The following is a 27,138-nucleotide window of genomic DNA, read 5'->3' as shown; positions in this document are numbered from 1 at the left end:
AGACTAATAGGTCCGGTCAACCCATATACTACCTATGGGCGGGTTGATCCTTGGATATGACTCTGCATAACTAGTGGTATTAGCAGATCAGTCGTCTTACTGCATCTTGACTCGTCTAGATCGTCGATCCGCTTTACGGCCCGTCTCACCTTCTGGTTTTTCTATTTGCTTACCCACTCTTTCTTCCTTTCTTTCTTTCCCTCCCCCCTTTTATTTTCATTTTACTTGTACACCTTTGATTTTCTTCTCGATATCCTGGAATTAGTTACGGTAGGCGTTGTGGTTAAATCTCTTGGGGGGAAATAATTCATTGTTCATTGTTCATGTGCATGATATTTGATATACCTCTACTATTGTTGTCTGAGTTATGATAAGTTTGCATGAACACCAGCGACTTGTTGTTTTACTTAATGGTTGTGATGAGCCATTTGGTGCCTCTGAACAGGCTTTCAAGTCTAGGGGTTCGGGGCCGAGCTGGGAAAGGTAGTAACGTCAGTATTATTATCTTCTTTGATAATATTTCTTATCTTGTACTTGTGTCCATAGTATAATCGGATCCAAAGAGGCCTGTATATCGGTCAAATAACATGTGTTGGTACCGGTTCTTGGCTCCCATGGACACATTTCATGCTCATCCGGATTGGGGGCTTCCCCGCCATCAATCGCCAGGTCACAGGATTTCTCCGCATTTACGTAGTACCTGGAATGCAGACAGCGTCACCTGCTTGTTTCGTTCCTGGATCCCACCCCGGAAGTGTTTAGCTCTGGTTGCCCTTTCTCCCCCCTCCACTTCTCCTCTTGCTGTCTCTTTCAATTGACCCTTTTTCCATCCATCATCTATCCCTGCTCTGATGCAGACATCATCACTCTCTGATATCCTGATAAGCTTAATTAATACCCACAATTGATCTTATCCGTTATCATGGGTGGAGACATTCCGCGACAAGCTTTCAGCTCTCTCCCCCGAGCTCCAAGTGGCCCTGTCGGTCAACGCATTCATGGAATCTATACAGATCGTTTGAGACAGTTTACGGCTAACGGCCAGTACGAGGGACAGAACCTCGTTTCGTATGTAAACATAATTGCTAATCACGTCACTGGTACATACGTCTAATGCCCTACAGTAAATTTTATGAAGCCGTGAACTCTGACAAAGAGCACGTTAAGCTCTCCGTATACTCGGTCCCGAATTTGGAGCGCCCTACGTTTGAAGAGGCAACTTCACATGACTTCAAGCCCACGCATATCGGCGCTTCATTCGGTCCTAGTTGGTCTACTCACTGGTTCCGCATCCATCTGACGGTCCCGGAGGACTTACGCCAGAAAGAGCGGCTGGAGTTTCATTGGGATGCGAACAATGAGGGCTTAGTCTGGACTGAAGATGGTCATCCACTACAGGGTCTGACTGGTGGCGGGGAGCGTATCGAGTGGATCATTCCCAACGCCTGGCGCGATGGGAAAGAGCATACCTTCTATATCGAAATGGCTTGTAATGGGATGTTTGGAAATGCACCTGGTGAAGATTCGATTCAGCCACCAGCTCCTGATAAATATTTCACCCTGCAAAAAGCACAGATCACAGCTGTCAACCTTGAGGCACGGGCGTTGTTCTATGATTTCTGGATTATCGGAGGTATGGAGTCCAAACCTGCATTTGTTATATCCTCTCTCCATTCTGTCTAATGACTAACTGTGCTGAAATCTTGTAGATGCTGCTCGAGAGTTTCCGGGAGATTCTTGGGAATCTCACGAAGCGAACGTGGTAGCTAATGCTATTATGGACGCTTTCATTGCTGGCAATGGGAGCCAAGAATCCATCAAGGAAGGACGTAAGCTTGCCAGGAGATACCTCGGTGACAAAGTTGATTCATCGGAGGTGTATGACACCGATACACAGCCAATAGTCTACGGAATCGGGCATTGTCATATTGATACGTGCTGGCTGTGGCCCTGGGCAGAGACTAAGCGTAAAGTGGCTCGGTCATGGTCAAACCAGTGTGATCTGATGGAGAGGTATCCGGAACACCGCTTTACTTGCTCGCAGGCACAGCAATTCAAATGGTTGAAACAATACTACCCCTCAGTCTTCGACCGGGTGAAGGGATGGGTCAAGAGGGGCCACTTCCAACCAATTGGTGGTAGCTGGGTTGAGCATGATACCAACATGCCCAGTGGAGAATCATTGGTACGACAGTTCCTCTATGGCCAGCGTTTCTTCGAAAGCCACTTTGGTGAGCGTTGTACGACGTTCTGGTTACCAGATACCTTCGGCTACTCGACGCAGATTCCCCAGATCTGCCGTCTAGCTGGCATGAGTCGCTTCTTTACTCAGAAGCTTAGCTGGAACAATATAAATAACTTCCCACACACTACCTTCCAGTGGGTTGCGCTCGATGGTAGCCAGGTTATGTGTCATATGGCGCCATCAGAGACGTACACTGCCTCGGCTCACTTCGGCGACGTGAAACGCAGTGTCACGCAGCACAAGTCCATGGACAACGATAACACATCGCTTCTTGTGTTCGGAAAGGGTGACGGCGGTGGTGGGCCGACCTTCGAGCATCTGGAAAAGCTGCGCCGCTGCCGTGGTCTGAGTGATAAGACAGGCCTGCTTCCACGTGTAAAGATGGGTGAGTCAGTGGACGACTTCTTCGCAAGACTGGAGAAGAAGGTTGAGGAGGGCACACAATTCGCTACATGGTATGGTGAGCTTTATTTCGAGCTACATCGCGGTACATATACTACTCAAGCAAACAACAAGCGAAACAATCGCAAGTCTGAGTTCTTACTTCGGGAGATCGAGTATCTAGCCACGCTTGCGTCGATCTCGCAAACTAGTGGCAATTACCGATATCCCAAGAAGGAGATAGACGATATGTGGGAGGGTGTGCTCTTATGTCAGTTCCACGACTGTCTGCCAGGCAGTTCCATCGAGATGTGCTACGATGACTCTGACAAACTTTATGCCGAGATCTTCGAAACTGGTCATAAAGTTAGGAGACAAGCCCTCGAGGCTCTTGGATTCGGAGACAAGAAACCTTCCAAGAGCCTTGTGGCGATCAACACTCTGCCTTGGCACCGTTCGGAAGTTGTCAAGCTCCCTCCCGAACTCGAAAAAGCAAACCGCCGGAAGTATGCCGTGGTTAGCGGGAAGACGGGTTTCATGGAGTGTCGAGCCAACCCAGTCATTTCTACTCGAGTGACCGTTTCGGAGATCCGGCCAGGAGTGTTCCGCCTTGAGAATACAAAGTTGAGGGTTGACATCCACAATGGAGTAATCACATCTCTATTCGATGTTGAGGCAGATCGCGAAGTGATCGCGAAGGGCGGCAAGGCTGGGCAGTTGGTCATCTTTGATGATAAGCCACTTTACTGGCAAGCTTGGGATGTTGAAGTTTTCCATCTGGAGTCACGGAAGGAGTTGCACTCCAGTAGAACCAGCATCGCTGAGAATGACCCATATCGCGCCAGTGTCGTCACTGAAACCAAGATTAGTGAGAATAGCTGGGTTAAGACAACAATCAGCCTTTCTGCTGCTGCCGGGGATGAACCATCATATGTAGAGTTTGAAAGTGAGGTTGAGTGGCAAGAAACCATGAAATTCCTCAAGGTAGAGTTCCCTGTGGACATTACGAATACAGAAGCGTCCTACGAGACCCAATATGGGATCATAAAACGCCCAACACACTACAACACGAGGTAAGAAAATCGCCGTCCACTATGAAGGTTAAATTTGACTGACTCTCCTAGCTGGGACATGGCCAAATTTGAAGTGTGCTGCCACAAATGGGCCGATCTGTCTGAGAATGGATATGGCGTGTCGGTCTTGAATGACTCCAAATACGGTTTTGCAACCTGTGGCAACCTAATGCGTCTATCTCTGCTCCGAGCACCCAAAGCACCGGATGCGCATGCAGATATGGGCCGTCATCACATACGATATGCGATCCTGCCTCATGCTGGGCCTCTTGATTCACGCACCATCCGAGCAGGGTACAATTTCAACCACCCACTTGCTCTTGAATCAGCATTTGGCACTGGGGATAAGGATGCCTTCAAGTCTATCTCCATCAGCGGCTCCTCATCGCTCATCTTGGACGCGGTTAAGCGCGGAGAAGATGACGAAGACGTCTCTCGAGACAATCTACCCCGTCGCGCAGGAAAAAGCGTTATCCTGCGTATTTACGAGTCACTTGGCGGTAAGAGTCGGGGTACTATTCACACTAAGTTGCCCGTCAAGAAAATCTGGAAGTGCAACGTGCTTGAGGATAATGAGAGAGCTCTTGCCATTACAAAGGGTAAGGAGACCACGGATGTTGACATTGAGTTAAGGGCGTATGAGGTTGCTACATATCGTTTGCAGCTGTAGCCAAGTATTTTCGGTGATACATACATCATCTTTGGAGATGGTTTGGATAAGCTATGCGCTTAATAATACAAAGGATATCTTGATAATATAAGGGAAAAGGAAATTCATGCAGATGCTTGTTAACTGAACCAAAAAGCCAAGAGCCATAGCGCCTTAGAGCTCCATCACCGATCCGAACCGTAATCCCATATCTAAAGCAGGTCAAACCCAAGAAATCAACTCAAAACTCCCTCAAAATCGAGTTATCAATCCCTTCCGTAGCTGATTTTCAACCTCTTGGTAGGTGGCTTATCCCCTGCCTCATCATCGTCATCATTCTTATCCTTATTAGCATTCGACTTTTTCTTATTCTTCGACGAGGACGATCCTCCTTTCACACTTCCAGGCGCAGAAGAATCACCATTCGGTTTCCCTGACGATCCATTGACAGATGTCGGAGTCGGGGCATGCGAGGGAGTAGTCTGAACAGATGATGGCGTCGAATCCTTCCCGAATATTAGCCCTTGATACTAAAGACTGTGGCTTATAGGGAAAACATACCCGCATAAAGCTCGCCGAGCTCCGAGAGAAAACACGATCGGCATCAGTCACTTGTGCCTTTCGTCTGGCACCACCTGCACCTCCCGAAAGCGCTAATGACCCACCAGCACCAGCACCGCTGGATGAGCCCTTGATATAGTTATCGAATCCCTTAATGATGTTCCCGGCGGTTGTTTCTTCGAGGTAGGATTGTTCAAAGCGAAAGATCTGATCTTCGAGTTGGGCCTGCGCGTCCGCCTGTATCAGCACTGTAATAGGCAAAGAAACGGCCTTCGGAAATATATGAAGTGTATCAAGCAGCAGGGGTAAATACGATAGATAACATACCATGCTCTTATCCATTAATCGCTTCTTTTGTAACGTGTCGCGTAGCTCGCGCCGCAGTTTCTCGTAATATGGCAGGCCGCGGTTTGCCCCGGCTTGGGCCGATGCTGTTCCATTGCCGTTATTATTGTTGGAGGCTGTGGATTGGTTTGTAGTTGTTGTTGGGCCTGCCGGCGTTGCGGTCGTGTTGGGGACGGAGGGCGGAGGGGCGGATTCCGTCATGTTCGTTGCCTCGCTTTGCGCGCTATTCTCAAAATTCAAAATACTAAACGGCCATGTAAAATTTCTCGTGGCTGGACTTAAGGTGTTTTATCACAGTTCTTCCTGGCAATTGACCTGATTGATCGATCTAGAACGGGGAGAGAAAGAGGTAAGGTCTGGACTTGGCCGCACATCTTATCGATGGTGTTTGGCTGGTTTGCATAGTTGAATTGCCGGGCGGTCAATCAGTTGGACATGTGCGGCGGTCTATCTAGGGAGGAGGTGATGGCGTCAGCAACCCTGTCCTGCTTTTGCCGCTAGATACTTGGTAGCTATCTTTGTGCTATAAGTTTTCAAATAGTCTCCTGTTGGTTATATTAGAAGTTTCGTTTCTTGATCGGTACTTCTTAAGCTATTAGGCTGGCATTACAACATGGACCACTCAATGCACCACGCGGGAATGGATATGGACCATGGTCATGGTGGGCATGGGGATATGGATATGGGAGGACAGTGCAATATGAATGTGAGCTCATCATTCATCATACTGGGATGCACTCGGATAATATATGACGGGTCTAACTGACAACAACGCTAGATGCTCTTCACATGGTCTTCTAAGGACCTTTGCATTATATTCCGCCAGTGGCGTGTCGACGGTCCTTTCTCTCTCCTTGTCTCCTTGGTTGTTATCGTACTTTTGACGGCGGGTTACGAGGGTATCCGACAATTGACCAGGCGGTATGAGGCAGCGCATGCACAACGGTTGAATGCGTTCAATACGCCTGCTTTGGGAGGTAAGCCTTATAAAAATTATCTATTGCTTTTACTATGTGATATACAACTATTTCGAGGGGAAGACCCTTCAGGGGGGCTGGTTGAGTCAGATTCCATTGACATCTTGAAGGCAATGAGAACGTCGGCGAATCTGCCCCGGCCATCGCCCCTTCAAGCCATGCTCCTCATTCCTGCGACGAAAGCTCACCGCTACTTGTAGGTAGGGACAACAGGAGGGTTGTGGAGCAGCGGGGAAAGCTCATCATGGCCGCACTATATGCTGTGCAGGTCTTCTATAGTTTCTTTATCATGTGAGCTCGGATCCCTTCTGGTGACCTATCCTCGATCTAGATACTAATCGGTCAGGTTGCTGTTCATGACGTACAATGGGTTGGTCATGATTGCAGTTGCCGTTGGAGCATTCGTAGGGTATCTTGTGTTTGGAGACAATATGTCAGCCGCAAAGACCGTTGCTTGCCATTGATCATTCCCTTTCAGATAATGGTTGCGTTTGAGAATTAGTGGAAAGTTTTAAGCTTGGCAAAGCTTAGCGGTGAGCCGCTCGATAGCATATACTGCATCACATAATGGTATCTTTGCATTTCTGACCAGGAGTTGGTCTTGTTCATCAGTCATAATGCAAATCTGTGGATCAGGGAACCTCCACGTCGCTCCCATCATCTCCAAATCCAAAACTGAATCCACCTGCTTCAGATGAGTCTCCAGCACTGTCTTGCTCTGATTTTCCATGGACAATTTCATCCCATTTCCGCTTTTTGCCCTCATTTTTCTTTTTTAGCTCATCCAGTGCTTGTTCAAGCAAGTCTGGGTGAGCCTCGCGCATTTTATTCACAAACTGCTCGTAAGGGTTGTGAACGTCTTTTCTGAAACCCGAGATCTGATCAGCTTTGTTACTCAGGAAGTCTAAAGCTGCGCTCAAGTGTGCACGGGGGATAAAGTTCTGTGTGATTGCGATTGCCGGCTCGATGTTTACCACCAAATGCCACCAACCCGAGGGCACATGCAGAATCTCTCCTTCCTGGCAGATACCTTCAATGCAGCCCGGTGTGCGCCGGGCTTCGGCATGGAAGCCCAGAAGCCACTCTGCGATGCTCAGAGGGGACGTCACTTCACTCTGGTCCTCAGAGACATAGACTCCTGGAGGTGGGGGGAGTTTCGATGACGAGGGGAACATAATCCAGTACTTGGAGCCGCGGACTACTGCGTTCCAGGCGCTAGTGGCATTAGGGTCCTTATGGAAAGTACTTCCTGACCGCTCAGGGCCAATGATCAACCACTGCCTATCAGGGCGGTCATTGCCTAAGACGGAGAAGAAATCTTCTCCGAAACATGGTGGCGGCCAATATGTGGCGTCGGGTTCCTGATCGGGCTGACCGACCTTGAAGTCCATTTTGGTAACAAATGCCCGGTCGAATAGGTAGAGAGGGCTCTCATCCGAGTTGTTCTTCATGTACTCCACGTATGTCTTGAACGGCCAGTCCACAGCCTCCGCACGGAATACTGTGTCCGCATATTTCGACAACAACGATTCAACGGTCCAGTTTTGATAGGCGGGCCACTCCTTGACAGGTTCAGTCAGGATAAATGGTGTGTCGGACCATTTCTCATGAAAGTCTTCCGGGGAGAGGTTCGGGAGACGAGCGATTTGGTTTCTGGACGGGATGTTGGTGACGTAAGGGCCCAAAGAGATATGCGCGCAGTAGAAGGGACGGTGCAGGGCATCCGAATACAAAGTCGAACAGTCTAGGATGGCGGCTTTAGATGGAGGGATGTTGAGATAGGTAGACCGCCATGTTCCTTGCCAGGTAAACGAGACTGGGGGAGATCTGAAACAATCTTAGTACACAACCAGCTACTGAAATTCTAGTATTATACGACAAGCATAACACAAAGGCTGCAATGGCACACGGGCAATATCACTGGTTTTATACGATCATACGTATTCCAGAATTCATCCCCAGTCATCCCGCCCTAGAACTGATATACATCGGAAACAAACCCAAACTAAAACAAGAAGGACCAAAGAAAAAGTTCCAAATGGATCTATAGCAATCTTACCCAATAAAAAGAGACTTCCAAAAGTCCTCGGCTCTAGTAAACGCATAGAAGGCTTTACATGTCTGCCCAATACGCAGCAAACTGCGTCCATCAAGAAACTCTAGTAATATTAAGATCAGTTCATCGGGTAACAAATTGAAGGTTCCAATCGCAGCACGAAGATTTTCCTGGGCAAGCAAAGCATTGCCACTGGGCTTCACCCCCAAAGGATGACCGGGAATGGCATCATGCCCGACCAAATCGTGGTTGTCCAGTGAAGCGATGTCCGGCATTTTAGAAACAAGCGTTAGGCTTTCCCTTTCGGGTGGGGTTTGATACTGCCCGCCAACAAACACAATGGGTCCTAAAGAATATGAAGAAAAGCGAACGAGCCAAAAGACAATAGGCCAGTCTAGAGAAAAAACCCCTGGACAAATTAAAAGGGGAGATAAACTATAAACCGACCAAAGCGAATGACGCTGATGGCAAACTTTCTACTTCCGATAGTAACCATCCAACTGTCATAGAAAATAAGAAGAAAAAAAAATTTTTTTTATCAAAATTATGACAGGCTCGAATCAAAATGCGAAGGCAAAAAGCACCAGGCAAAAAACGTGGGTTGACTGCCTTTCACGGAAGGCGGTATGGATCCGTTGGGCAGAACTGATTGGCGCTAACCGGGTAAAAAAAATTAAAAATTTTGCGGCTTGAGGAAGGAAACAGGATAAGAAAAAAAAAAAAAAAGAAAGAAAAAGGGAAAAAAAAAAAAATCAAATTAACAAAAAAAGAAAGAAAAGAAAAAGGTTCGCTGATCTTTCAGATCTTTCTTTTCTTCTTCTTCTTTTCCCATTCCATACTGTCAGTGAAATAAACTATTTATTCAACCCCTACGTCTACTCTCTTTATTTTTGGAGGGTTTTAGGTCTAGTCTCCTTTCCGTGAAAGTTCTTCCGACTTTGATTTTCTGCGACGGCACCCCACTGGGATCGTTTGTCGCTAAGAAACCCTCACTCAAGTTCACACCCAAAACCCCACTGTCTTCCGGTCACAGTTCTTTGCCTGTGAACTTTTCTCTACAACAGTCGCAATCATGTCTAACGATAAAGGATTGGAAGAGATCCCTGAGGGTATGTTCTTATTGTGGATTCCATATCTTTGGCCTTTCAGTCCATTTGACGGACTTTTTGGATTTTTTGTGGTGCTGGTCATTTTTTTTCACCTTCGATGTCGGGTCAAAGAGGGCAAAAAAGACCAAAGCACCACACCACACAAACCAACATCAAATGTCGGATCAAGGCTAACTCGACTTTTCCAATCAACAGGACAGATCGAGACCAACTACGATGAGATCACCGACTCCTTCGACGCCATGGAGCTGAAGCCTGAGTTGCTTCGCGGTATGTGTTAACTTTTTTTCGACCAGAAGGATGTCGATAACAGGAAGTGCTGACGGAGTTTCTTCAGGTGTCTACGCCTATGGTTTCGAGCGTCCCTCTGCTATCCAGCAGCGTGCCATCAAGCCCATCATCAAAGGTAGGTTTCGTTCCATTTTTAGGGTTGATGAGTTGTAACTGATCGTATATAGGTAGCGATGTTATCGCTCAGGCCCAGTCTGGTACTGGAAAGACTGCCACTTTCTCCATCTCCGCTCTCCAGAAGCTCGACCCCAATGTTAAGGGCTGCCAGGCCCTCATTCTCGCCCCTACCCGTGAGTTGGCTCAGCAGATCCAGAAGGTCGTCGTTGCTATCGGTGACTTCATGAACATCACCTGCCACGCTTGTATTGGTGGTACTGCGGTCCGTGAGGACATGAAGGCTCTCGGAGAAGGCCCCGAGGTGGTTGTCGGTACCCCCGGTCGTGTCCACGATATGATCCAGCGCCGTGTCCTGAAAACCGACCATCTGAAGCAATTCATCCTTGATGAGGCTGATGAGATGTTGTCTGTAAGTTTCACTGGCCTGTCCTTGAACACCTGTAGAACACAGGTATTGACCAAATAAATAGCGTGGTTTCACCGAGCAGATCTACGACATCTTCCAGCTCCTCCCCCAGTCTACCCAGGTTGTCCTGCTCTCTGCCACCATGCCCCAGGATGTCCTTGAGGTCACCACCAAGTTCATGCGCGACCCCGTCCGTATCCTGGTCAAGAAGCAGGAACTTACCCTTGAAGGTATCAAGCAGTTCTACATTGCCGTCGAGAAGGAGGAGTGGAAGCTTGACACCCTCTCCGATCTCTACGAGACTGTCACCATCACCCAGGCCGTCATCTTCTGCAACACCCGCCGCAAGGTCGACTGGCTCACTGACAAGCTCACTGCCCGTGACTTCACTGTCTCCGCCATGCACGGCGATATGGAGCAGTCTCAGCGTGATGTTATCATGAAGGAGTTCCGCTCTGGTTCTTCTCGTGTCCTGATCGCCACTGACCTTTTGGCCCGTGGTATCGACGTCCAGCAGGTGTCCCTTGTCATCAACTACGACCTGCCTGCCAACCGTGAGAACTACATTCACCGTATCGGTCGTGGTGGTCGTTTCGGTCGTAAGGGTGTTGCCATCAACTTCGTCACTGCTGACGATGTCCGCATGATGCGTGAGATCGAGCAGTTCTACAGCACCCAGATCGAGGAGATGCCCATGAACGTTGCTGGTAAGTGTCTTTCCCAAGTCAATCTTCTTTCACGTCTATGGATGCTAATCGCTCACCAGACCTCATCTAAACACCCCCACCTTTATACCTCACGATGCGGATTACGGTCGCAGTTGCCAATAGCGGTCCAAGGGTAAGCTGCGGTGGAAAAGGCGTTATGACATCGTTGTGCTTCTCTTGGCAAAGGAGAATCCTTCAAAAGTGGCTTTCTGTGTCTCCAGCATTTATTATTACTCGCGGCCGCTAGTGGAGGGACACCTCTGCTCGTTGCTGTTTATGGTTTCCTATGTTTTCCTGCTTATGGAGATGCGACATGTTTGTGCGAATTATTGCTGTAATTCATGGTTTCTCTTCCGCCTTTTTCCAACTTTTTTTTTCCCCCTTTTTGTACCTAGCTCGCTCTGGTTGGTTAAGGATGCTGCACATACTTAATCGAAAGGTCGGGCCAAAAATTGATTTGTTCATTCAGGCAGTGTGGGTGGACAATTAGATGATCATGACGTTGGGGTGGTTTGTGTACCTACTTCAGTACAATAGACAAAGAGGTAATGCCATCCATGATTTATGTTTCTAGTAATGAATTGCTGTGTTGGTGGGATGTCTACCCCCAACCCATCTTCCTACCATACAATGCTTCCATCTCCTAGACATGTTTCTATATTACCGATTTATTTAGCCTACTGTCTACCTATCGATGCCAGCGTTAGCTACTCAATAAAATCCAAATGGAACCCTCTCCACGTCAGTGGGAGCCAACCCCTTCCTCCCTCCTATGGGCCCACGAAATCCGGCGCGAAAACATTCACCTGGCCGATGAAATCCACAAAATCAAAGTCGACTTTACCTCAACCGTAGACACACTCAACGATCTGAAACAGAACATAAATGAATTGAGCCGACAAGTGAAGCAAGCGGAGGCCAATGCCTCTGAGCATCTCAAGTGCCTTGAAATCAGGCTTCTAGATGGATCCAATGAGTTACTTAAGCGCGTCGAAGCCCTGGAGATTGAAAACGGAAGGTTCAAGGAAGAACTGAAAGATGTTCGAAGAGAGTGTGCTGCGCGTTCTAGAGAGCTGTCCCTTCTCTTAAAGACGATGAAGTCTGGGGTTATAAATGAGATTCGGGCGATATTGACACAGGAGAGGGGTGCTTTGCCATTCACTAACTTACTAGGAGGATCTCATGGCAATAGTGGTGAGTATTTGTCTCGTAGTCCCTTGGATTCTGGTCTGCTGTTGCTGTGTATTGGGCTGTCTGGACTGGGGTGTGAATTTCTGGTATGGGAAGATCTTGTTGGTTCGGTCAACTAATCGAGAACAGATATGGCTCGAGTAAGGTCTGACGTTCTTGTTCCTGACTCATTACCCAAGGATAACACTGCTTCAACGCAAGAACGGGGAGACTCTTTACAGGCGCTGTCTGAGACCACATGGGGGCAATCCAGATCTAGTTCGATTGAAGGACGACGTAGTCCTGAATTAGGCCTGTCAAACGGAATGATCATGCAGGGGCAAGAGAACTTGCATCGTCTCTTCAGGCAAAATGCGAGACCGCTGGGGGCTTATTGGTCGTACGCCATAGATACCCGAATTCGATTACCTTTGTGGATCAAGAGCAGCGATGTTGCAAAGGCCTTTGTAAATGGACTGGAAGACACCGCTGCCAGAGGTTTGATGGAAAGGAAGCTATATGCTGCTGGATGGTCGTGGGATGTATTGGTCGACATCATGCACAACAAGCTCAATGAGAGGAAATCTCAAACGGCCAATTTGCCCGTTCGGATGAACGCAGGCTCAGGAGAAGCTGGGGAGGCTTCGAAGCATAACACTTCGCTAAAGCACAAGAAGAAAAAGCGAAGAGTAATACCTATAATACCGGCGGACGAAGATGATCTTCTCGAGATGAATTCATGAGTCAAGCCTGTTGTATCACATATCCGAATGTGCGCAAGGTCACACAATGAAGTGTTGCATTGAGGTATGTATATCTTTAGTCTCGGAACTTCATACAAACACATGTTCATCAACAGCTTAAGTCTCAGCGTACAGGTAGCGGCCCTCGCGATCCTTCACCTCAACCTCAATCCGGCCTTCCTTAATCTCCTTTCCATCGACTTCGATGGAAGCTCTCATCACATCTCCGGACTTCACCTCTCCGACACCCTTCGGTGTACCAGTCAAGACCACGTCGCCCTTCTCCAAAGTCATAACTCGCGAGATCTCACCCAGCAGTCTAGGGATCCGGTAGAGCATCAATCCGGTCGAGTCGGCCTGGCGCACCTCGGAGCCGACGCTCAAACGAAGGAAGGCATCGTGAGGGTTGGGGATTCGCGATTTGGCGATTTCTTGGGAGACAGGTAGGAAGGTGTCAAACCCCTTGGCAATGGACCATGGGAGACCCTTCTTCTTAGCTTCGTCTTGTACGTTGCGGGCAGTCATGTCAATGCCGAGAAGGTAGCCTGTAGGAGACAATGAACCATTAGCCATCCAAGAATGTCTTTGAATTGTCTTTCGAGAAAATAAAAGACCCTCCGAGTTCTAGAGACTGACTATGAATAGCATCCAAAGCTCCCTGCTCATCGTTCGGGTCATGATCCCGAAGTGTCTTGCCCATCACCAGCGCTAATTCCACCTCATAGTGTAGGTTTGTTCCCTTAGGACGCAAGACGGGGCCCTCGCCAGGACACAGAATGGCCGAAGCGGGCTTCAAGAAGAAGAACGGTTGCTTGGGCGTGGTGTTGTTGAGCTCCGTAATATGGTCACTTTCGCCGATAAGCGTTAGTCTGGCGTACGATATACCTAGAATGATTCTCGGGGGGGGGGGCAGCTCACGCATAGTTGCGGCCAATGCAAATGACCTTGCGGCAATTGGCTCTGATTGAGGCTGCCATTGCGATTATAATTTTTTGTAATTGAGAGAATATGAGGGGCAGGTGTGCGAGACAGGACGGAGGTATGTTATTATAGGTGATTCCCGTCGGAGAAGAGCCGATGCGCCGGAATTGGGGTCCGAAGTCTTTCTGCGGAGAAGCTTCGGATTCTCCGAGACTCGGAGCTTCGTGCCTGCGATCAGTGTGTATATCTTTATCCGTGTCGATTGAATTGATAGAAACTGCTAGTGGTGACTCATTGACATTACTATCTCTGGGGATTTTCCGGAGTAGTTTGTGGGGAAATTCGAAATGCTTATTTTATTATATTCTTCCTCGCGCATAAACATCCAAGAACTCGTCGACTTCTTACGTCACTGCTGAAAGACAAAACAAATAGACTTCTATCAAAGGATGAAACAGTCTCATGTTGAATGCATCTTCCATAGACTAGTAGAACTTGCATGCTGCATATCTGCCAAGACGTTTCCCCCTTGTATCACTACTTCCCATCCCAACAGCTCTACCTTATAGCTTCGCAAATCACTCTTCTTGAGCTACACAACTGGTTCTCAGAACTGAAAACACCCCACTTATCAATATGCAAGTAGCCGAAATACTGTCCGACTTGACCTCCTTACGAGTCTGCGTATGTAGTCTTTTTATCCCTTGAAACGTAGCTCAATCAGTCAACAAGGCCAGTTCCTTGAATTAAGCATTTTATCTTACATTACACTAATCATTACTTTGGTCTTCCCCATACTAACGAGTCCAGGACTACAATGACGCCCTCACACTTGTTACTGTTCACGAAAGGACACCCGCTGAGCTCTCTCCGGCTGATGGGAGACTTGTTGCCGCAAGCCAGCCAGGCGAAAAGACAAATGATGATCTCCGGCGCGCAAAGGAACTCGTCGGTTTACATTACGAGATTAAAGCGCGGCATGCCGATGGAACCGTTGACGAGGAGCTGGCGCGTGCGAGAGAGGATGTGAATCGTGTTCTGAGGGAGCTTGGGCATTGATAGTAGGATGCATCTCGGTGTCATTGTTCGATTTTGGGTGATTATGAAGTACTCATGTATCATATGATGTTCATGTTGTTTATTCATTACGCAGTGTTTAGGAAAGGGTTCTGTATTCCTTCCTACGCTAATCTTTCAATACGGCATATAATGAGACGACTATGATGAAGCTAACAGCTACTCGGAACGCATTCCGCTGATATCAATGTACTGTAGCGGATATGCGCCTATATGAGCTCATGCTGGCCTGTAGTGCCTTTCAGAGCCATTGACCACACATCGACAATCCAATAACAGTCAAAGGAAAATAGACCAACCAAGCTCTATAAGACCTCAAAATGGCTGTCCTTAGACAGTAACTACGTGCGTCGGGTCCTTTCGAACACATCCAAATCGGGTAACATTGGATGGTCGCCGGCCCGAAAATTCACCGAGCGTTCCTTGCGCTACGGCTTGTCGGTGCGACCAACAGCGCAGCCTCATCGCTCGATAACTAGAGTTTCACGCGTTCTCTTTTCCCAACGCCAGTGCAGGTCCGATATCAGACCATCAGCTTGCAAAAATGGCGGCCAGCGTGGATGCCAAGCTCCTGAAGCAGACCAAGTTCCCTCCCGAATTCAGCCGGAAGGTGGACATGACCAAGGTCAATATTGAGGTCATGAAGAAGTAAGTGTGCTGAGCTTTCCCCGAATGTCAATTCAACGCTGACCGTGAGGCGTGACTTGGTCACAGATGGATTGCCGGAAAGATCTCCGAGATCCTAGGAAATGAGGATGATGTTGTAATTGAGCTTTGTTTCAATCTGCTTGAAGGGTCTCGATTTGTACGTTATGTTCCTTCCCGAATTTCGCGATGATACTAATTGTTTTACTCTTTTCTAGCCCGATGTCAAGTCACTGCAAATCCAGCTTACGGGTTTCTTGGATAAGGATACTGCGAAGTTTTGCAAGGAGCTTTGGTCCCTATGCCTCAGTGCGCAAGAAAATCCTCAGGGTGTCCCGAAGGAGCTTTTGGAGGCTAAGAAGCTCGAACTCATACAGGAGAAGGCAAGTTACAGTATACCTAGCTGCGCTTCTCACCTACTGACTATATTACAGATTGAAGCCGAAAAAGCGGCCGAAGAAGCTCGTCGGCAGAAGGAACAAGAACGGGTTCGAGAACGAGAACTAGAGGAGCTCAGGCGGAGGGAACGTTCTGAGCGGGGAAGAGGTGGAAGGCGCGGTGGCCGCGGAGGTCGAGACTTTGACAGACGTCGCAGCCGTGATCGCTTCCAAGACCGGCCGTCACGCCGCGAGTTCGATTCCTACGTTCCCTCGGGTTCGCGCAGGAACCGTCGCCCTTCTAGGTCACCAAGCCGCTCTCGTTCTCCCTCCGCGTCTCGGTCACCACCCCCTCGTCGCGAACGCCAGCCAAGCAGGGACAGAAACAGGCGCCGCCGATCGCCTAGCAACTCTGTATCCCCAGACAGAGACAGGAGGCCGAGGAGACGTAGTCCTGATTACGGTGATCGAGCTAGATCCATTTCCCGCAGTGATTCCTCACGCTCACGTACTCCCAGAAGAGACCGACGGAGACGGAGATCCGTTTCTTCCCACAGTTCATCCCGTTCACCTGCTCCCAGGGACCGGCGCAGAAAAGACTCTTATTCCAGATCTCGTTCTAGGTCGCGTGAGCCGAATGATAGAAGCACCAGACGGAGAAGATCTTCGCCTTATTCTTCAAGAGCTGATAAGAAAGAATCCACCGCTGATTTTGCAAAGGCCCGCAAGAACCGTGACGATCGCCGCCTGAGTCGCAGCCGCAGCAGAAATCGCGATGATACCCGCAGACGGCGGTACTCGAGGAGTATCAGTCGCAACCGTAGCCGCAGCCGAGAACGAGGCCGTTCTCGCAGCATCAGCTCCAGTCCGAGACGCCATGATTCCCGCAGTCGCAGCCGTAGCCACAACAGGGAAAGGAAGAGACGTCGCTCCCTCCAGCGATATGCTCCTGCCGCCCGCAGACGGCGTAACACCTCTTCTGTATCCGTCCGTAGTGAAAAGCGACAGAGAATGACTGATCAGGAAGACAACTCCGCAAAGCGGTCGTCCCCACCACCTGAGAAGCCCAGCTCGTCAGATCACGAGATGAAGGATCCTGAAGAGGTGGGTCAATGATTTTAAAGGTATTTCCTTCTCACGCCGAATCAGTATGGTTTTCATATCTGTCATGGCAGATACAACTCCATCATTATCTCTATGCCGACGGTAAATGTTTCGACTAACGCAGTGAATAGCAGAAACTACACTCTATCCGACCTCGTGCACCAATATGCCGCACCGAACTACGCGAAAAGCTTCTGCGCGAGAAAATCGTCGCAATGCGTCGTACCGCCTCTAGCGACAAGGTGAGTGACAATTCGTGACACTCGAAGTGGAATCAAAGATAGGAGGAATTTTAAGCTTCATGAATTGAATGATACCATCTACATATACATCAAAAGTATTAGCGAGTCTCTTCAAGGATTTAAAGAAGAAAAAAGGCGATGATGAGGGAGATCAGCAAAACGTCAACAACACTCTACCTACCACCTTCCCCATAACGGATTGCATACGAAGTATGTTGCTTCATATATGATTTATAATTGGAACATTTATAATCAGTCCACAACCCCCCAAAAAATGAAGAAATTAATAAATGAAAATAATAAAAGTCCTCATTTCAAACCTCGCAGACCCCTTCCCTATTCGGATGTTACCCACGAATCTCCTGAGCGGAAAACAGGAACAAAAATTCGTCCGTCCCGTCAATAGTTGGGATGATCGTCGCGCCCAGAAATTGGATGTAAGTAGTCTTTTGAACCGGCATCGCCCGAAATCCTTTTCAAACGGTTCGATTCGATATCCCTTTTCGAAAAGCCAATTTTAGAAAAAGCAGGCCCTGTTAATCACAACCGACACCTCTTATTGGGATCGGCTAGGACGCATCCGCTAGATGCGTGCTACTGATATCTAGTCAAGGAGTGCACTTTAGGACGTTCGTTAGTTGTTGTCTTCTCATGGGTTTTATGTGGGTACTCTGTGGGCTGTTTTCTGTCATACTTTGTGATTGTCCATCAGGAGAGGCTATGTCTATTGGGGATGATGATCTCTCGTTGACACTCCGTAGTTTACCTTAGTCTTTTTTTCTTTTTCTTTTTTCCTTTTTTTTAATTAGATGGCTATATCCTAATGGGGATCCCCATACATGTATACGGCTGTTAACTTATTCAGACTGAGAACAGTATACTCGTTATATTACTAAAATTCGTCAAGTACTATACAGGCAGTAAGTAGGACGTGAGTCCCATCTAGGTATATTGTAAAAGAATGTACTCCATTGAAGGGAATCCACAAAAAGAATAAAACAGAACCAGAACGTAAGTCTTGCTTGTCAGTGAAACATGTACTCCCCCAGATCGCAAGCACCACGCAAAGAGCATCGACGCATGATCGGGGTAAAACCAGGCGAATTAGAATTAGAATTAGGTATTTACACGAGGTATATTGAGCGTTTCTGCCATTGCGATCGTCTCGTAATCTTCAGCCCATGTGGTTGGCTGATTTAGGGCTCGCAAACAGCGACGCTCACGGTGGTGGAGATGGTGACCACCTTGGGAGCGGGGCCGGAGCTGATAGCGGGGGCAGTGGTGATGACGGGAGGGACATCAGTGGTGCTGACGGAGGGAGCATCAGTCTCAGTGGCGACGGGGTAGACGGTCTCCGAAGTCAAGGTGTCGCAAGGAGTAGACTCGGCTTCACCGGCAGGGCCAGTCTGAGTAGGGACAGCGGGCACGCTCACGGACTCCGAGCCAGTAGGGCTGACGTCGGTGGGAGCGGGAGGAACCACGTCAGTGGTGGCGCTGGCAATCACAGTCTCGGAAGTGATGGTATCGCAGGGAGTGCTGCTAGCCTCTTCGCCGGGGGCAGGCCCACTAGGAGTAGGAACAGCAGGAACACTCACGGACTCAGAACCGGTGGGGCTGACGTCAGTGGGAGCGGGAGGAACCACGTCAGTGGTGGCGCTGGCAATCACAGTCTCGGAAGTGATGGTATCGCAGGGAGTGCTGCTAGCCTCTTCGCCGGGGGCAGGGCCGCTAGGAGTAGGGACAACAGAGCCGGAGCTGACACCGGAGGTAACACCGGTGACAGCAGGGCCAGTGGGAACCACATCAGTAGTAGCGCTGGCGATGACGGTCTCAGAGGTGATGGTGTCACAAGGGGTGCTGCTAGCCTCGTCACTGGGGGCAGGGCCGCTAGAAGCAGGGCCGCTGGGGGTAGGAACAGCAGGAACGCTCACAGACTCAGAACCGGTAGGGCTGACATCAGTGGGGGCGGGGCTGGAAGGATACTCAGTGGTGGCGCTGCCAATGACAGTCTCAGAGGTAATAGTATCGCAGGGAGTGCTGCTGGCCTCATCGCTGGGAGCCGGGCCGCTCGGGATAGGAACAACAGAGCCGGAGTTGACACCGGAGGTAACACCGGTAGTAGCAGAGCCAGCGGGAACGGAGGGAACGTCACTGCCAGTGGCACCGGCACTGGTGGGGACAGGAGTCGGCACAAGGGGCGTTGAGGCAGCAGGGGTAGAGGCAACAGGCGTAGAAGCGGGAATGCTAGGAACAACGGAGCCGGAAGTAGGGGGGCGGATGTGGGCGCCAGAGCCGGTGTCGCAGCCAGAGAGCCACTGAATAATGACGAGGATAATCTGGGTGTCAATCTCAATACCAGCAGCACCACCGCAGACGGCAGCGAGCTGAGCACGAGCGTCGAGGGAGATGGAGACAAGGCTCTCGCCAGAGATGAGAACAGAGATCACGCCACGGAGGTTTGTGCCGATAAGGGTGTCGACAGTTCCGGTGAGGAAGGAGGTGATATCAGTGAGAAGACCACCGCTCACATCAACCGCAACATCGGCAGAAACAGCGAAGGTAAGCCAGAATAGAACAACAGACTTGAGTTCGGCACCAAGACGGCAGCTGGAGCCAGAGAGCCAGATAGCCAAAGCGGTACGGACTTCAACGCTGAGGTCAGCGGCGAGGCCACCCTTAGCACAAGCCTTGAGGGCGGTGAGGATCTCGACCTCAAGGTCAGCAGCAATGTCGGCCTCGAGGAAGGCAGAGAGGGAAGCTAGAGCACTGGCGACCAGAATTCCAGACTCTTCAATGAGGCTGCCAATAGCAGCACCAGCGGAGATAGTCGCCAAACCACCAGAAGGAACAGAGCCAATGGAGACAACACCGGTTTCGACCTTACCCTCCAACCAGGCCAGAACAGAGACCTTCAACGAATGGCTCAAGGTGCACTCCGAGCCAGAGAGCCAAGCCTTCAGGGCAGCCTTAACATCCGCGGCCAGGTCAGCGACAACACCACCGCCAGCACAGAGGCCAAGACCAGCCCTGATGTCGACATCGAGACCAACACCAAGGTGTCCAGAGAGGAATGTAGACAAGGAAGACTGAGCCGAAGCGCTGAGCACGACTTCGGCAGCCAGATCGGTTGCAGAGAAAATACCGTCAAGGGTCACATACAGATCACCCTTAGCGGCGATGTCGGCACAAGTGGGGATGAACAATGACAGTCCAGCACAGACATCGACGGACAAGGTAGCAGAGGCTCCGCCCTGGGCCCAGGCCACGAGGGCTGCCTTCAAGGAGGCATCAAACTCAGCATGAGCCTTGAGCCATGCAACTAACTCTGCACGTGCGTCGGCATGAATAGTACCAGCAGTGCATCCCAAAGCACCACCCTGGAGGGCCGCGGCTGCCTGAGCGCTGATTCCCTCGAGGATAGTTACTGTGGTGTGACCACTGCTGCCACCGAAGAGGAGGCTGATGAGATCGGCCAAACCCTTGGTGACATCCTCAATCCCTTCTCCAACACCCTCACCAATATCGGCAATACCCTTGCCAATACCTTCCAGAAGGGGGCCAAGAGTACGGCTCTCGACATCGGCGGGGTAAGCAGCAACGGAGCTCGCCAGACCGGCGAGCAACAGAAGGTTGTTAGCACGCATTATGCTAGAATAGCAACGAATGTGGAGTGTAGTCAGCGAATGACTTCTCGAAGGTAAATAGAAAAGATAAGAGAATAGATGACTGGCTGTTAGCAGCCAAAGTTTGTTAACGACAGACTGGTAAAAGAAAGAACAATATCAAACAAAAATGAAAATGAAAGGCAGGCCCCGACTGAAGAGACCAAGTTGAAGCGATTGACGAAGGCTTGAAGTTCAGAGGGAGGTGATCTTCGCTGGGGTTTATATACCCCTGAGGCGTCTGCTTCCATGGTTACTACTACCTTGCGCGATGGAGACCACACCCCAATCCGGGTTTCCCTCGTTGGAAGTTAGCACACGGCCCCTGGGACTTTGGGAGTAACTGGAGTATCTGTGATCGAGCCGGATCTTCAAGGCCAAGTTAGCCGGGTGGATCCCTAACTGCCAGTGGGAGAGCAAATGACATTGAGCTAACGTTTAATGTGGAAACCTTCGAAACACACCAAGCAGGACGAGAATACTATTTCAGGCAACGGGGTTCGCTAACTCGAAATCCGAACCATGCGGGTCGCCAGTCTGGATCACAGGCTATACTTCGGCAGCTTGCCCAGCATTCTCCAGAGCCCGGCAGTCTGTGGGATAATAGTACTGATCACAGACCAAGGGCCCTTTCAATCAATTTCTCAAGCCAGACTCTTCTAAAAACGGACTAGGACGATGAAGCCATTGATTCATAGCCTATTAGCGCCAAAGCATAGAAGCAGGGGACTAGGAGTCGACGGACATCGGAGGAAAGAATAGAAATCAAAAAGAAAAAAGTCAAAAACAACAAATGGTGGATTCCGGTGGAGTCAACGCACTAGAAGGAAGCGTTGGAGAAAAAAGAAAGGAAAAATTATTGTGTCCTAGTAACTTGCTCCAGGGGTTGGTTATGGTTAGCATGCAGCGTCAACAGAAAACGGAATACTGCGGCTTTGCTGTTGACATTGACCAATAATGGAAGATCACCCACTCTCCTTTTGGCAAGGAAAACGATAATCGTCGAACCGGTCCACCCCCGAGTCGACCCATGGATGATCACCACGGCCGGTGTTTTGCCCTCAGGTTGTTGCTCTATAAGCTTTCATTGACTCGCGACACCATCAGATGTGAGGTTCGGAAAGTCCTTGTCAAGATAGGCCGGCGATTGAATACGAAGAAGGCAGGAAAGCGTCATGGTCAATGCAGTGTCGAGTGCTTCAAATGGTTTTAATGTGTTGCATAAAAACTTAACACCGCCTGCTGAAAAGGGGAGTTCGGGTGAAAATCACCGAAAGGATTTTTCTACATTCTAAGTATGGAGTACACAGTGCACACATGCAAATAAGAAACGGATATGATCCTATCAGCCTATCGAGTCATTGCGAACGTTAGTCAAAATCACATCCACCAGATATAGTAGCAATTATTTTCTCCAGGGAAGAAATGAATACCCTAACACCCTGACTGGAAAAAGAAATAATAATAATAATAAAATAAAATAATAAAAAAAAAAGCTTGGGGTTCAGTGGGCACCGTGAAACCTAGGTCAGTTCCTTTCGAAAGGATTCCCCGTACTCCGTACGGAGTCACGTAAGAAGAAAGAGAACCCCATCTCCTTAGGGTCTTGGGTGTAGCTGAAAATTGTGGAATAGACTTACCAGTTTGGGCACTAGTCAGGGACCAAAGACAGTGGTTCAGTAGACTAAGAGTCTTGGCTTGCTTCACCCTTCCAGCATTGGTCAACCGTCGAGACCTCAAAAACAGGAATTCTCCGTCCTCGTGGTTGAGAGTCGAGATAAACCGATAGTGTGGAAGAAACTCACAACCGTCGAGGATAAAGGAGACCTACAGTGGTCCAGGCCATATTCCAGCGTCATAGTCCACGATAGTTGAATGTTAATCCTCCCGATAGCCTTCCTTTGGAGATCATTACCCAAGTAAGGGCGTTCCTGGATCCATGCGTCCATGTGCTCTTGTGGCCTTGGTTCCTAAGGCTCCACTCCCCTCTGAGTGGCTTGAGCTGCCCCGTTTGGCCGCCTTAACCGATGGGAACCAGGTTCAGATCGCGCTCAGTGACGAATTTCCGTGCGATCAAGCCAAATCGAGCAAGTTTACCTCAAGCGTTTGTTCGACTCTGTAACAAAAGTGGGGGACTTGCGAAGGGTTCGCAGTTTCATCACCTGCAGCTGGACTGGATCCCTCTCGTTCTTCCCTCTATTCTAAGAAACTCGGAAAACTTTAACATCCGTATCTCGGCATATTGACTGAGTTCGGTCATGGTTGACGGGAGGTTCTTCAAGGTTGTAACCTTATCAGCTAAAGTTACCATGATGGAGGGAATTTCTTGGGTGCGAGAAGAAGACTTTTGGGAAAGAAAGGTACTTGGATGACGACTAGAGTAGTCTACATCCTAGCTTTGGGAAGCAGGTGACTCTCAGGTGATCGATGTCAGGTGCATCTACTCCGTAGTTGTGTCTACTTAGATTGTACTCTTTCCATACAAACAACATATTGAAATCAGTGTCCTCGTATGAACTGACCTGAATACGGTGGTATCCAGTTTTGATAGTGTTTTTGTGCTCTGTACACATCCTTGCATGCATAGAACATGCATGGTACAGTAGAAAATTCGGGCATTCTCCGAACCCATCGAAATGCCGACATTTAGTTGATGTCGGGATACTACGCTGCATTATCTAGGGTATTTTCAAGTCACCGAATTTCGAGCGATATAATTCCCATAATGATCCAGACTAGATAACTACTACATATTCATTGGACCTGTCACCTCCATTGCTCCCCAGTGACAGCCGAGACTTGCCGTAACTATGTCCACTTACCTGAGGGTAAAGTAACCATCGTATGATTGTTTGATTAGACAGATACATGAGCTCAACTCATATTATCTACGGTAGTATGCGCAGGGGCACCACAGCCTATGGTTATTGAGCATTTAGGTAATTGGCTTGCAGCTAAGAACTCGGCTATGCGTTGGGCAGTCAGCACTACTGCTTCACCCATGGTGTTAGCTCCATGCTAGACTCCCTGTCTGCAGCGAACATATCAGGTAGAAATATCTGTGTTCGTTGAGAACGCGACCGAGAAGGTTTTAGGGTGGTTTCAGATGAAATTTATCTACCTAAGTAGGGTCGTTTGACGTTTGAGTCCCGAAACTCAGAAAAGCAAGTAGCTCCATGGTAGAGCCATGCACAGCCTATATATAGTGACGAAAAGTACTTTATTTGTGGAAGAAGTTGTAACAAGTTGGCGTGACATATAAATCACGCCCAGTCCCATTATCTACAATACACTATGTTTGACAAAATCGGAGCGGTTTTACTCTAAGGGTAGCAAAACATTGGGCGAAGTAGATCATGATGTATCTACATGATGTAGGAGATACATGTACTCCGTAGTATGTGAATGTGTATGTGCTCAAGTGGCAACTGCAGCAAATGAACGCCATGCTTTGTTGTCATCACACCATTGCCGTGGCAACAACCAATCACGTGATATGATATCCGCTCCCAGCCTCCCCGTAACGTTGTTTCTTCGAGTACGTTGATCCCGACCGGTATACACAACAAGTAAAAGTCGACAACCTGGCGGCCAGTGCCTGCCTGTAACTCTTGGGTAGCGGGACCGACGCATTGGCGGACGCGTCCATGTGGCCTCGCTTTGAATCGCTATGATGGCTTCTACTAACTCCCTCTCCGCAGCATATACGGGTAGTCTCCATCGACAGCCGTCATCCCGACAAATGTCCCGCGCCTCGGTCTCTCGCACCGGCTCCAGGCGCACGTCACCGGAATTGCAGAATTCGGCCGCACTTAGAAGCAATGGACTATCAATATCTAAGCGTTACTCTGCCGGCGATAGCTCCGATGACGAGGTTCCGGAACCCAAATTCAGTGCTTCCGTCAAAGCCTTGCTTGATGAAGATGGGTTAGACCTATCCCCTCGCCTACACAAAAATGGCCAAAGCAATCGTCATCAGAGTGATCGCGTAGCTTCAATATCAACAAGCCAAGAGAGGCGCTCGCGCACAGCATCTCCCAACGACGGGTCGACTGGGAGCCCGGCGCCTCGGGTCGTTCGCATTTCACCCGGCTTGACCAGCGGCGCAAGGTTTCGAAGAGAAGGATCGCATGTCTCAGGCGGCGAGGATGCCGATTCTGAAGCGAGGGGAAGCTCGCATGACTTTGTTACGCCAGCTCCAAGGCATCGCAGTGTTCGCATCACTGGGTCACGTAGTAGCACGCGATCCCCCGCATCCATATCGCCCTCCCAAAGGCGATCAGCTGATAGGAGCTCTGTTGAAGAGCATGACAGCGCAAGTCGCCTTGAAGATGGAAGGAGAGTAAAATATGAGGATGATTACGCACCACGTCTGGGCACCGCATCGGTATTGCGGAGTCGGAATGGAGAAGATCTGGGCATTCATAGTTCGCTTCGTGTGAAGAGGGTAGGAAGGCTCACAGGAACATTTCTGAATGGGCCAGCGAGAAGAGGCGTGCTCCGGCGGCAAAGTGAGGAAAACAATGATCCAGACAATTACAAAGAGGCGAACCCTGACGGAAACTATGACAATGATGACTATCATTACAAAAGCACGACGAAATCATCATCACCCAAAGTATCTTGGGCAACAGACCCTAGCCCGCCACAAAGATCCGAAGGATATCGATCGTACGAAGCTGCTGGCATTTCAGCGACTGAGGGCCCCTTTTCGAGGTCCTCGTCACCGAAGTCTTACGGGTCACACTCGAAGTCGACACCTGGCTCATCATCAGAGGCATCATCATCCAAACCTTCAAGCGCGAAGGATCAACCCGTCTTCAAAGTTCCCCCTCCGCCCACACTACCTGCAGCTCGCGATCAAGAGAACGAGCCTCCACCGACCTTCAAACGGGTGAAACAACAGGGCTTTAACTTGCTTGATAAACCAGAAAAGCTCTCAGTGGCTCATGGGGACGAAAAGAAAGAAAGCATGGAAACACCAGCTGGAAACTCACCCAGAAAGATCCTATCGACTCGAAGCAACAATACCCCACATAGACCGGCCCCTCCTCCCCCAAAGATGTCCGTACTTGAGACTGCTACAGCAACAGGGGGCGCGGCTACCGCGTCCTCATCCCGCAGAAAGCGTAATCAAGTATCGGTCAATCACAAACCCTTCACGCGGTTAGACTGCATTGGCCGAGGCGGAAGTTCGCGCGTGTACCGAGTAATGGCTGAGAACTATAAGATCTTTGCCCTAAAACGAGTGAATTTGGAGGATGTCGATCCCGTAACATTGGCTGGCTACAAGGGAGAGATTGATCTACTCAAGAAATTGGAAAACCTGGACCGTGTCGTACGCTTGTTTGACTGGGAGTTGAATTCCGACAAACATACACTCAGTGTTCTCATGGAAATTGGAGAGTCTGACCTAGAAAAAATACTTACATACAGACTAAATGCCGAGGATGCCGTTTTCGATATCAACTTTACTCGATATTACTGGAAGGAGATGCTTGAGTGCGTTCAAGCAGTCCATAACTACAACATTGTCCATTCGGACCTGAAGCCCGCAAACTTCCTTCTTGTACAAGGGAGGTTGAAACTGATCGACTTTGGAATCGCGAACGCCATCCAGGACAATACGGTCAACGTACACCGTGAACAGCAAGTTGGTACTCCAAACTATATGTCACCAGAAGCTTTGATTGATTCGAACGCATCGCTCGGATTGCCGGCAAGCGTCGGAAAAGTGATGAAGCTCGGTAAGCCGAGCGATGTCTGGAGTTTGGGTTGTATTCTCTATAAGATGGTGTATGGTCAGCCTCCTTTTGCGAAGATTGCTAAATACTATGAGCGCATCTTGGCTATCCCCAATCCAAATGTCAAGATTGATTTCCCCGCCTTTGGTGTTGGAGGAGCGTCTATTCCCCCGGGACTGATCCGAACGTTGAAGGGGTGCTTGCAGCGTGATCAGACGTTACGACCGACCGTGGATCAACTCCTGGCTCAGAGGGACCCATTCTTATACCCTGAGGCGCAACTTGAAGGAGCTGTTCCCGTCACCCAGGAAATGCTCAACAGGATTTTGGTGAACGTAGTAAATCACTGCAAAGTGCGCGGCATCCCCAAGGAGGAAGAACTCGCGGCTTGGCCTGCTGGATTCTTTGCAAAGATCAAGGCAGCATTGGAAGAGAACGCATGATGACACCTGACTCGACTAATTTCTTTTGTTTATGTTGGCCCTCGAATATTTCTTGTTTGATATCCTGAATGATCCGACGATCCGGCGTTCATG

At 49.3% G+C, this 27,138-nt stretch overlaps 10 protein-coding genes across 10 annotated transcripts; 6 read left to right on the top strand and 4 right to left on the bottom strand.

Annotated features, from left to right (window-relative positions):
* Positions 1 to 922: 922 nt before the first annotated feature.
* ams1 (alpha-mannosidase) lies at positions 923 to 4,369 on the top strand (the record flags this gene model as incomplete). Its single annotated transcript, XM_001818329.3, has 4 exons — positions 923 to 1,068; positions 1,125 to 1,633; positions 1,710 to 3,699; positions 3,751 to 4,369. 4 exons carry the CDS (start codon positions 923 to 925, stop codon positions 4,367 to 4,369), a joined length of 3,264 nt encoding a protein of 1,087 aa, XP_001818381.1.
* Positions 4,370 to 4,765: 396 nt separating this feature from the next.
* Positions 4,766 to 5,455, bottom strand: AO090005001459 (chromatin modification-related protein EAF6/MEAF6; the record flags this gene model as incomplete). Its single annotated transcript, XM_023237425.1, has 1 exon — positions 4,766 to 5,455. One exon carries the CDS (start codon positions 5,453 to 5,455, stop codon positions 4,766 to 4,768), a length of 690 nt encoding a protein of 229 aa, XP_023089380.1.
* A 1,408-nt stretch (positions 5,456 to 6,863) lies between these two features.
* AO090005001460 (putative F-box and JmjC domain protein) lies at positions 6,864 to 8,562 on the bottom strand (the record flags this gene model as incomplete). The annotated part of the gene is made up of 2 exons (XM_001818331.1): positions 6,864 to 8,058; positions 8,291 to 8,562. 2 exons carry the CDS (start codon positions 8,560 to 8,562, stop codon positions 6,864 to 6,866), a joined length of 1,467 nt encoding a protein of 488 aa, XP_001818383.1.
* Positions 8,563 to 9,359: 797 nt separating this feature from the next.
* tif1 (putative eukaryotic translation initiation factor 4) lies at positions 9,360 to 10,987 on the top strand (the record flags this gene model as incomplete). Its single annotated transcript, XM_023237418.1, has 6 exons — positions 9,360 to 9,396; positions 9,520 to 9,666; positions 9,734 to 9,802; positions 9,855 to 10,213; positions 10,275 to 10,917; positions 10,977 to 10,987. 6 exons carry the CDS (start codon positions 9,360 to 9,362, stop codon positions 10,985 to 10,987), a joined length of 1,266 nt encoding a protein of 421 aa, XP_023089381.1.
* Positions 10,988 to 11,642: 655 nt separating this feature from the next.
* On the top strand, positions 11,643 to 12,227 carry AO090005001462 (uncharacterized protein; the record flags this gene model as incomplete). Its single annotated transcript, XM_001818333.3, has 1 exon — positions 11,643 to 12,227. One exon carries the CDS (start codon positions 11,643 to 11,645, stop codon positions 12,225 to 12,227), a length of 585 nt encoding a protein of 194 aa, XP_001818385.3.
* Positions 12,228 to 12,413: 186 nt separating this feature from the next.
* On the top strand, positions 12,414 to 12,830 carry AO090005001463 (uncharacterized protein; the record flags this gene model as incomplete). The annotated part of the gene is made up of 1 exon (XM_023237405.1): positions 12,414 to 12,830. The coding sequence occupies one exon, from the start codon at positions 12,414 to 12,416 to the stop codon at positions 12,828 to 12,830; it is 417 nt and encodes a 138-aa protein (XP_023089382.1).
* A 117-nt stretch (positions 12,831 to 12,947) lies between these two features.
* Positions 12,948 to 13,807, bottom strand: AO090005001464 (fumarylacetoacetate hydrolase family protein; the record flags this gene model as incomplete). The annotated part of the gene is made up of 3 exons (XM_001818335.3): positions 12,948 to 13,375; positions 13,467 to 13,678; positions 13,749 to 13,807. The coding sequence occupies 3 exons, from the start codon at positions 13,805 to 13,807 to the stop codon at positions 12,948 to 12,950; spliced, it is 699 nt and encodes a 232-aa protein (XP_001818387.1).
* Positions 13,808 to 15,372: 1,565 nt separating this feature from the next.
* Positions 15,373 to 16,966, top strand: AO090005001466 (PWI domain-containing protein; the record flags this gene model as incomplete). The annotated part of the gene is made up of 3 exons (XM_023237393.1): positions 15,373 to 15,476; positions 15,543 to 15,633; positions 15,692 to 16,966. 3 exons carry the CDS (start codon positions 15,373 to 15,375, stop codon positions 16,964 to 16,966), a joined length of 1,470 nt encoding a protein of 489 aa, XP_023089383.1.
* A 1,426-nt stretch (positions 16,967 to 18,392) lies between these two features.
* Positions 18,393 to 20,840, bottom strand: AO090005001467 (putative cell wall protein; the record flags this gene model as incomplete). Its single annotated transcript, XM_001818337.3, has 1 exon — positions 18,393 to 20,840. One exon carries the CDS (start codon positions 20,838 to 20,840, stop codon positions 18,393 to 18,395), a length of 2,448 nt encoding a protein of 815 aa, XP_001818389.1.
* A 3,691-nt stretch (positions 20,841 to 24,531) lies between these two features.
* On the top strand, positions 24,532 to 27,045 carry AO090005001468 (serine/threonine/tyrosine protein kinase MPS1; the record flags this gene model as incomplete). Its single annotated transcript, XM_023237383.1, has 1 exon — positions 24,532 to 27,045. One exon carries the CDS (start codon positions 24,532 to 24,534, stop codon positions 27,043 to 27,045), a length of 2,514 nt encoding a protein of 837 aa, XP_023089384.1.
* Positions 27,046 to 27,138: the final 93 nt, after the last annotated feature.

Source organism: Aspergillus oryzae, chromosome 1 (assembly GCF_000184455.2).
Source record: "Aspergillus oryzae RIB40 DNA, chromosome 1".
NCBI lineage: Eukaryota > Fungi > Ascomycota > Eurotiomycetes > Eurotiales > Aspergillaceae > Aspergillus > Aspergillus oryzae.
This window is presented reverse-complemented; position numbering and strand designations above follow the sequence as displayed.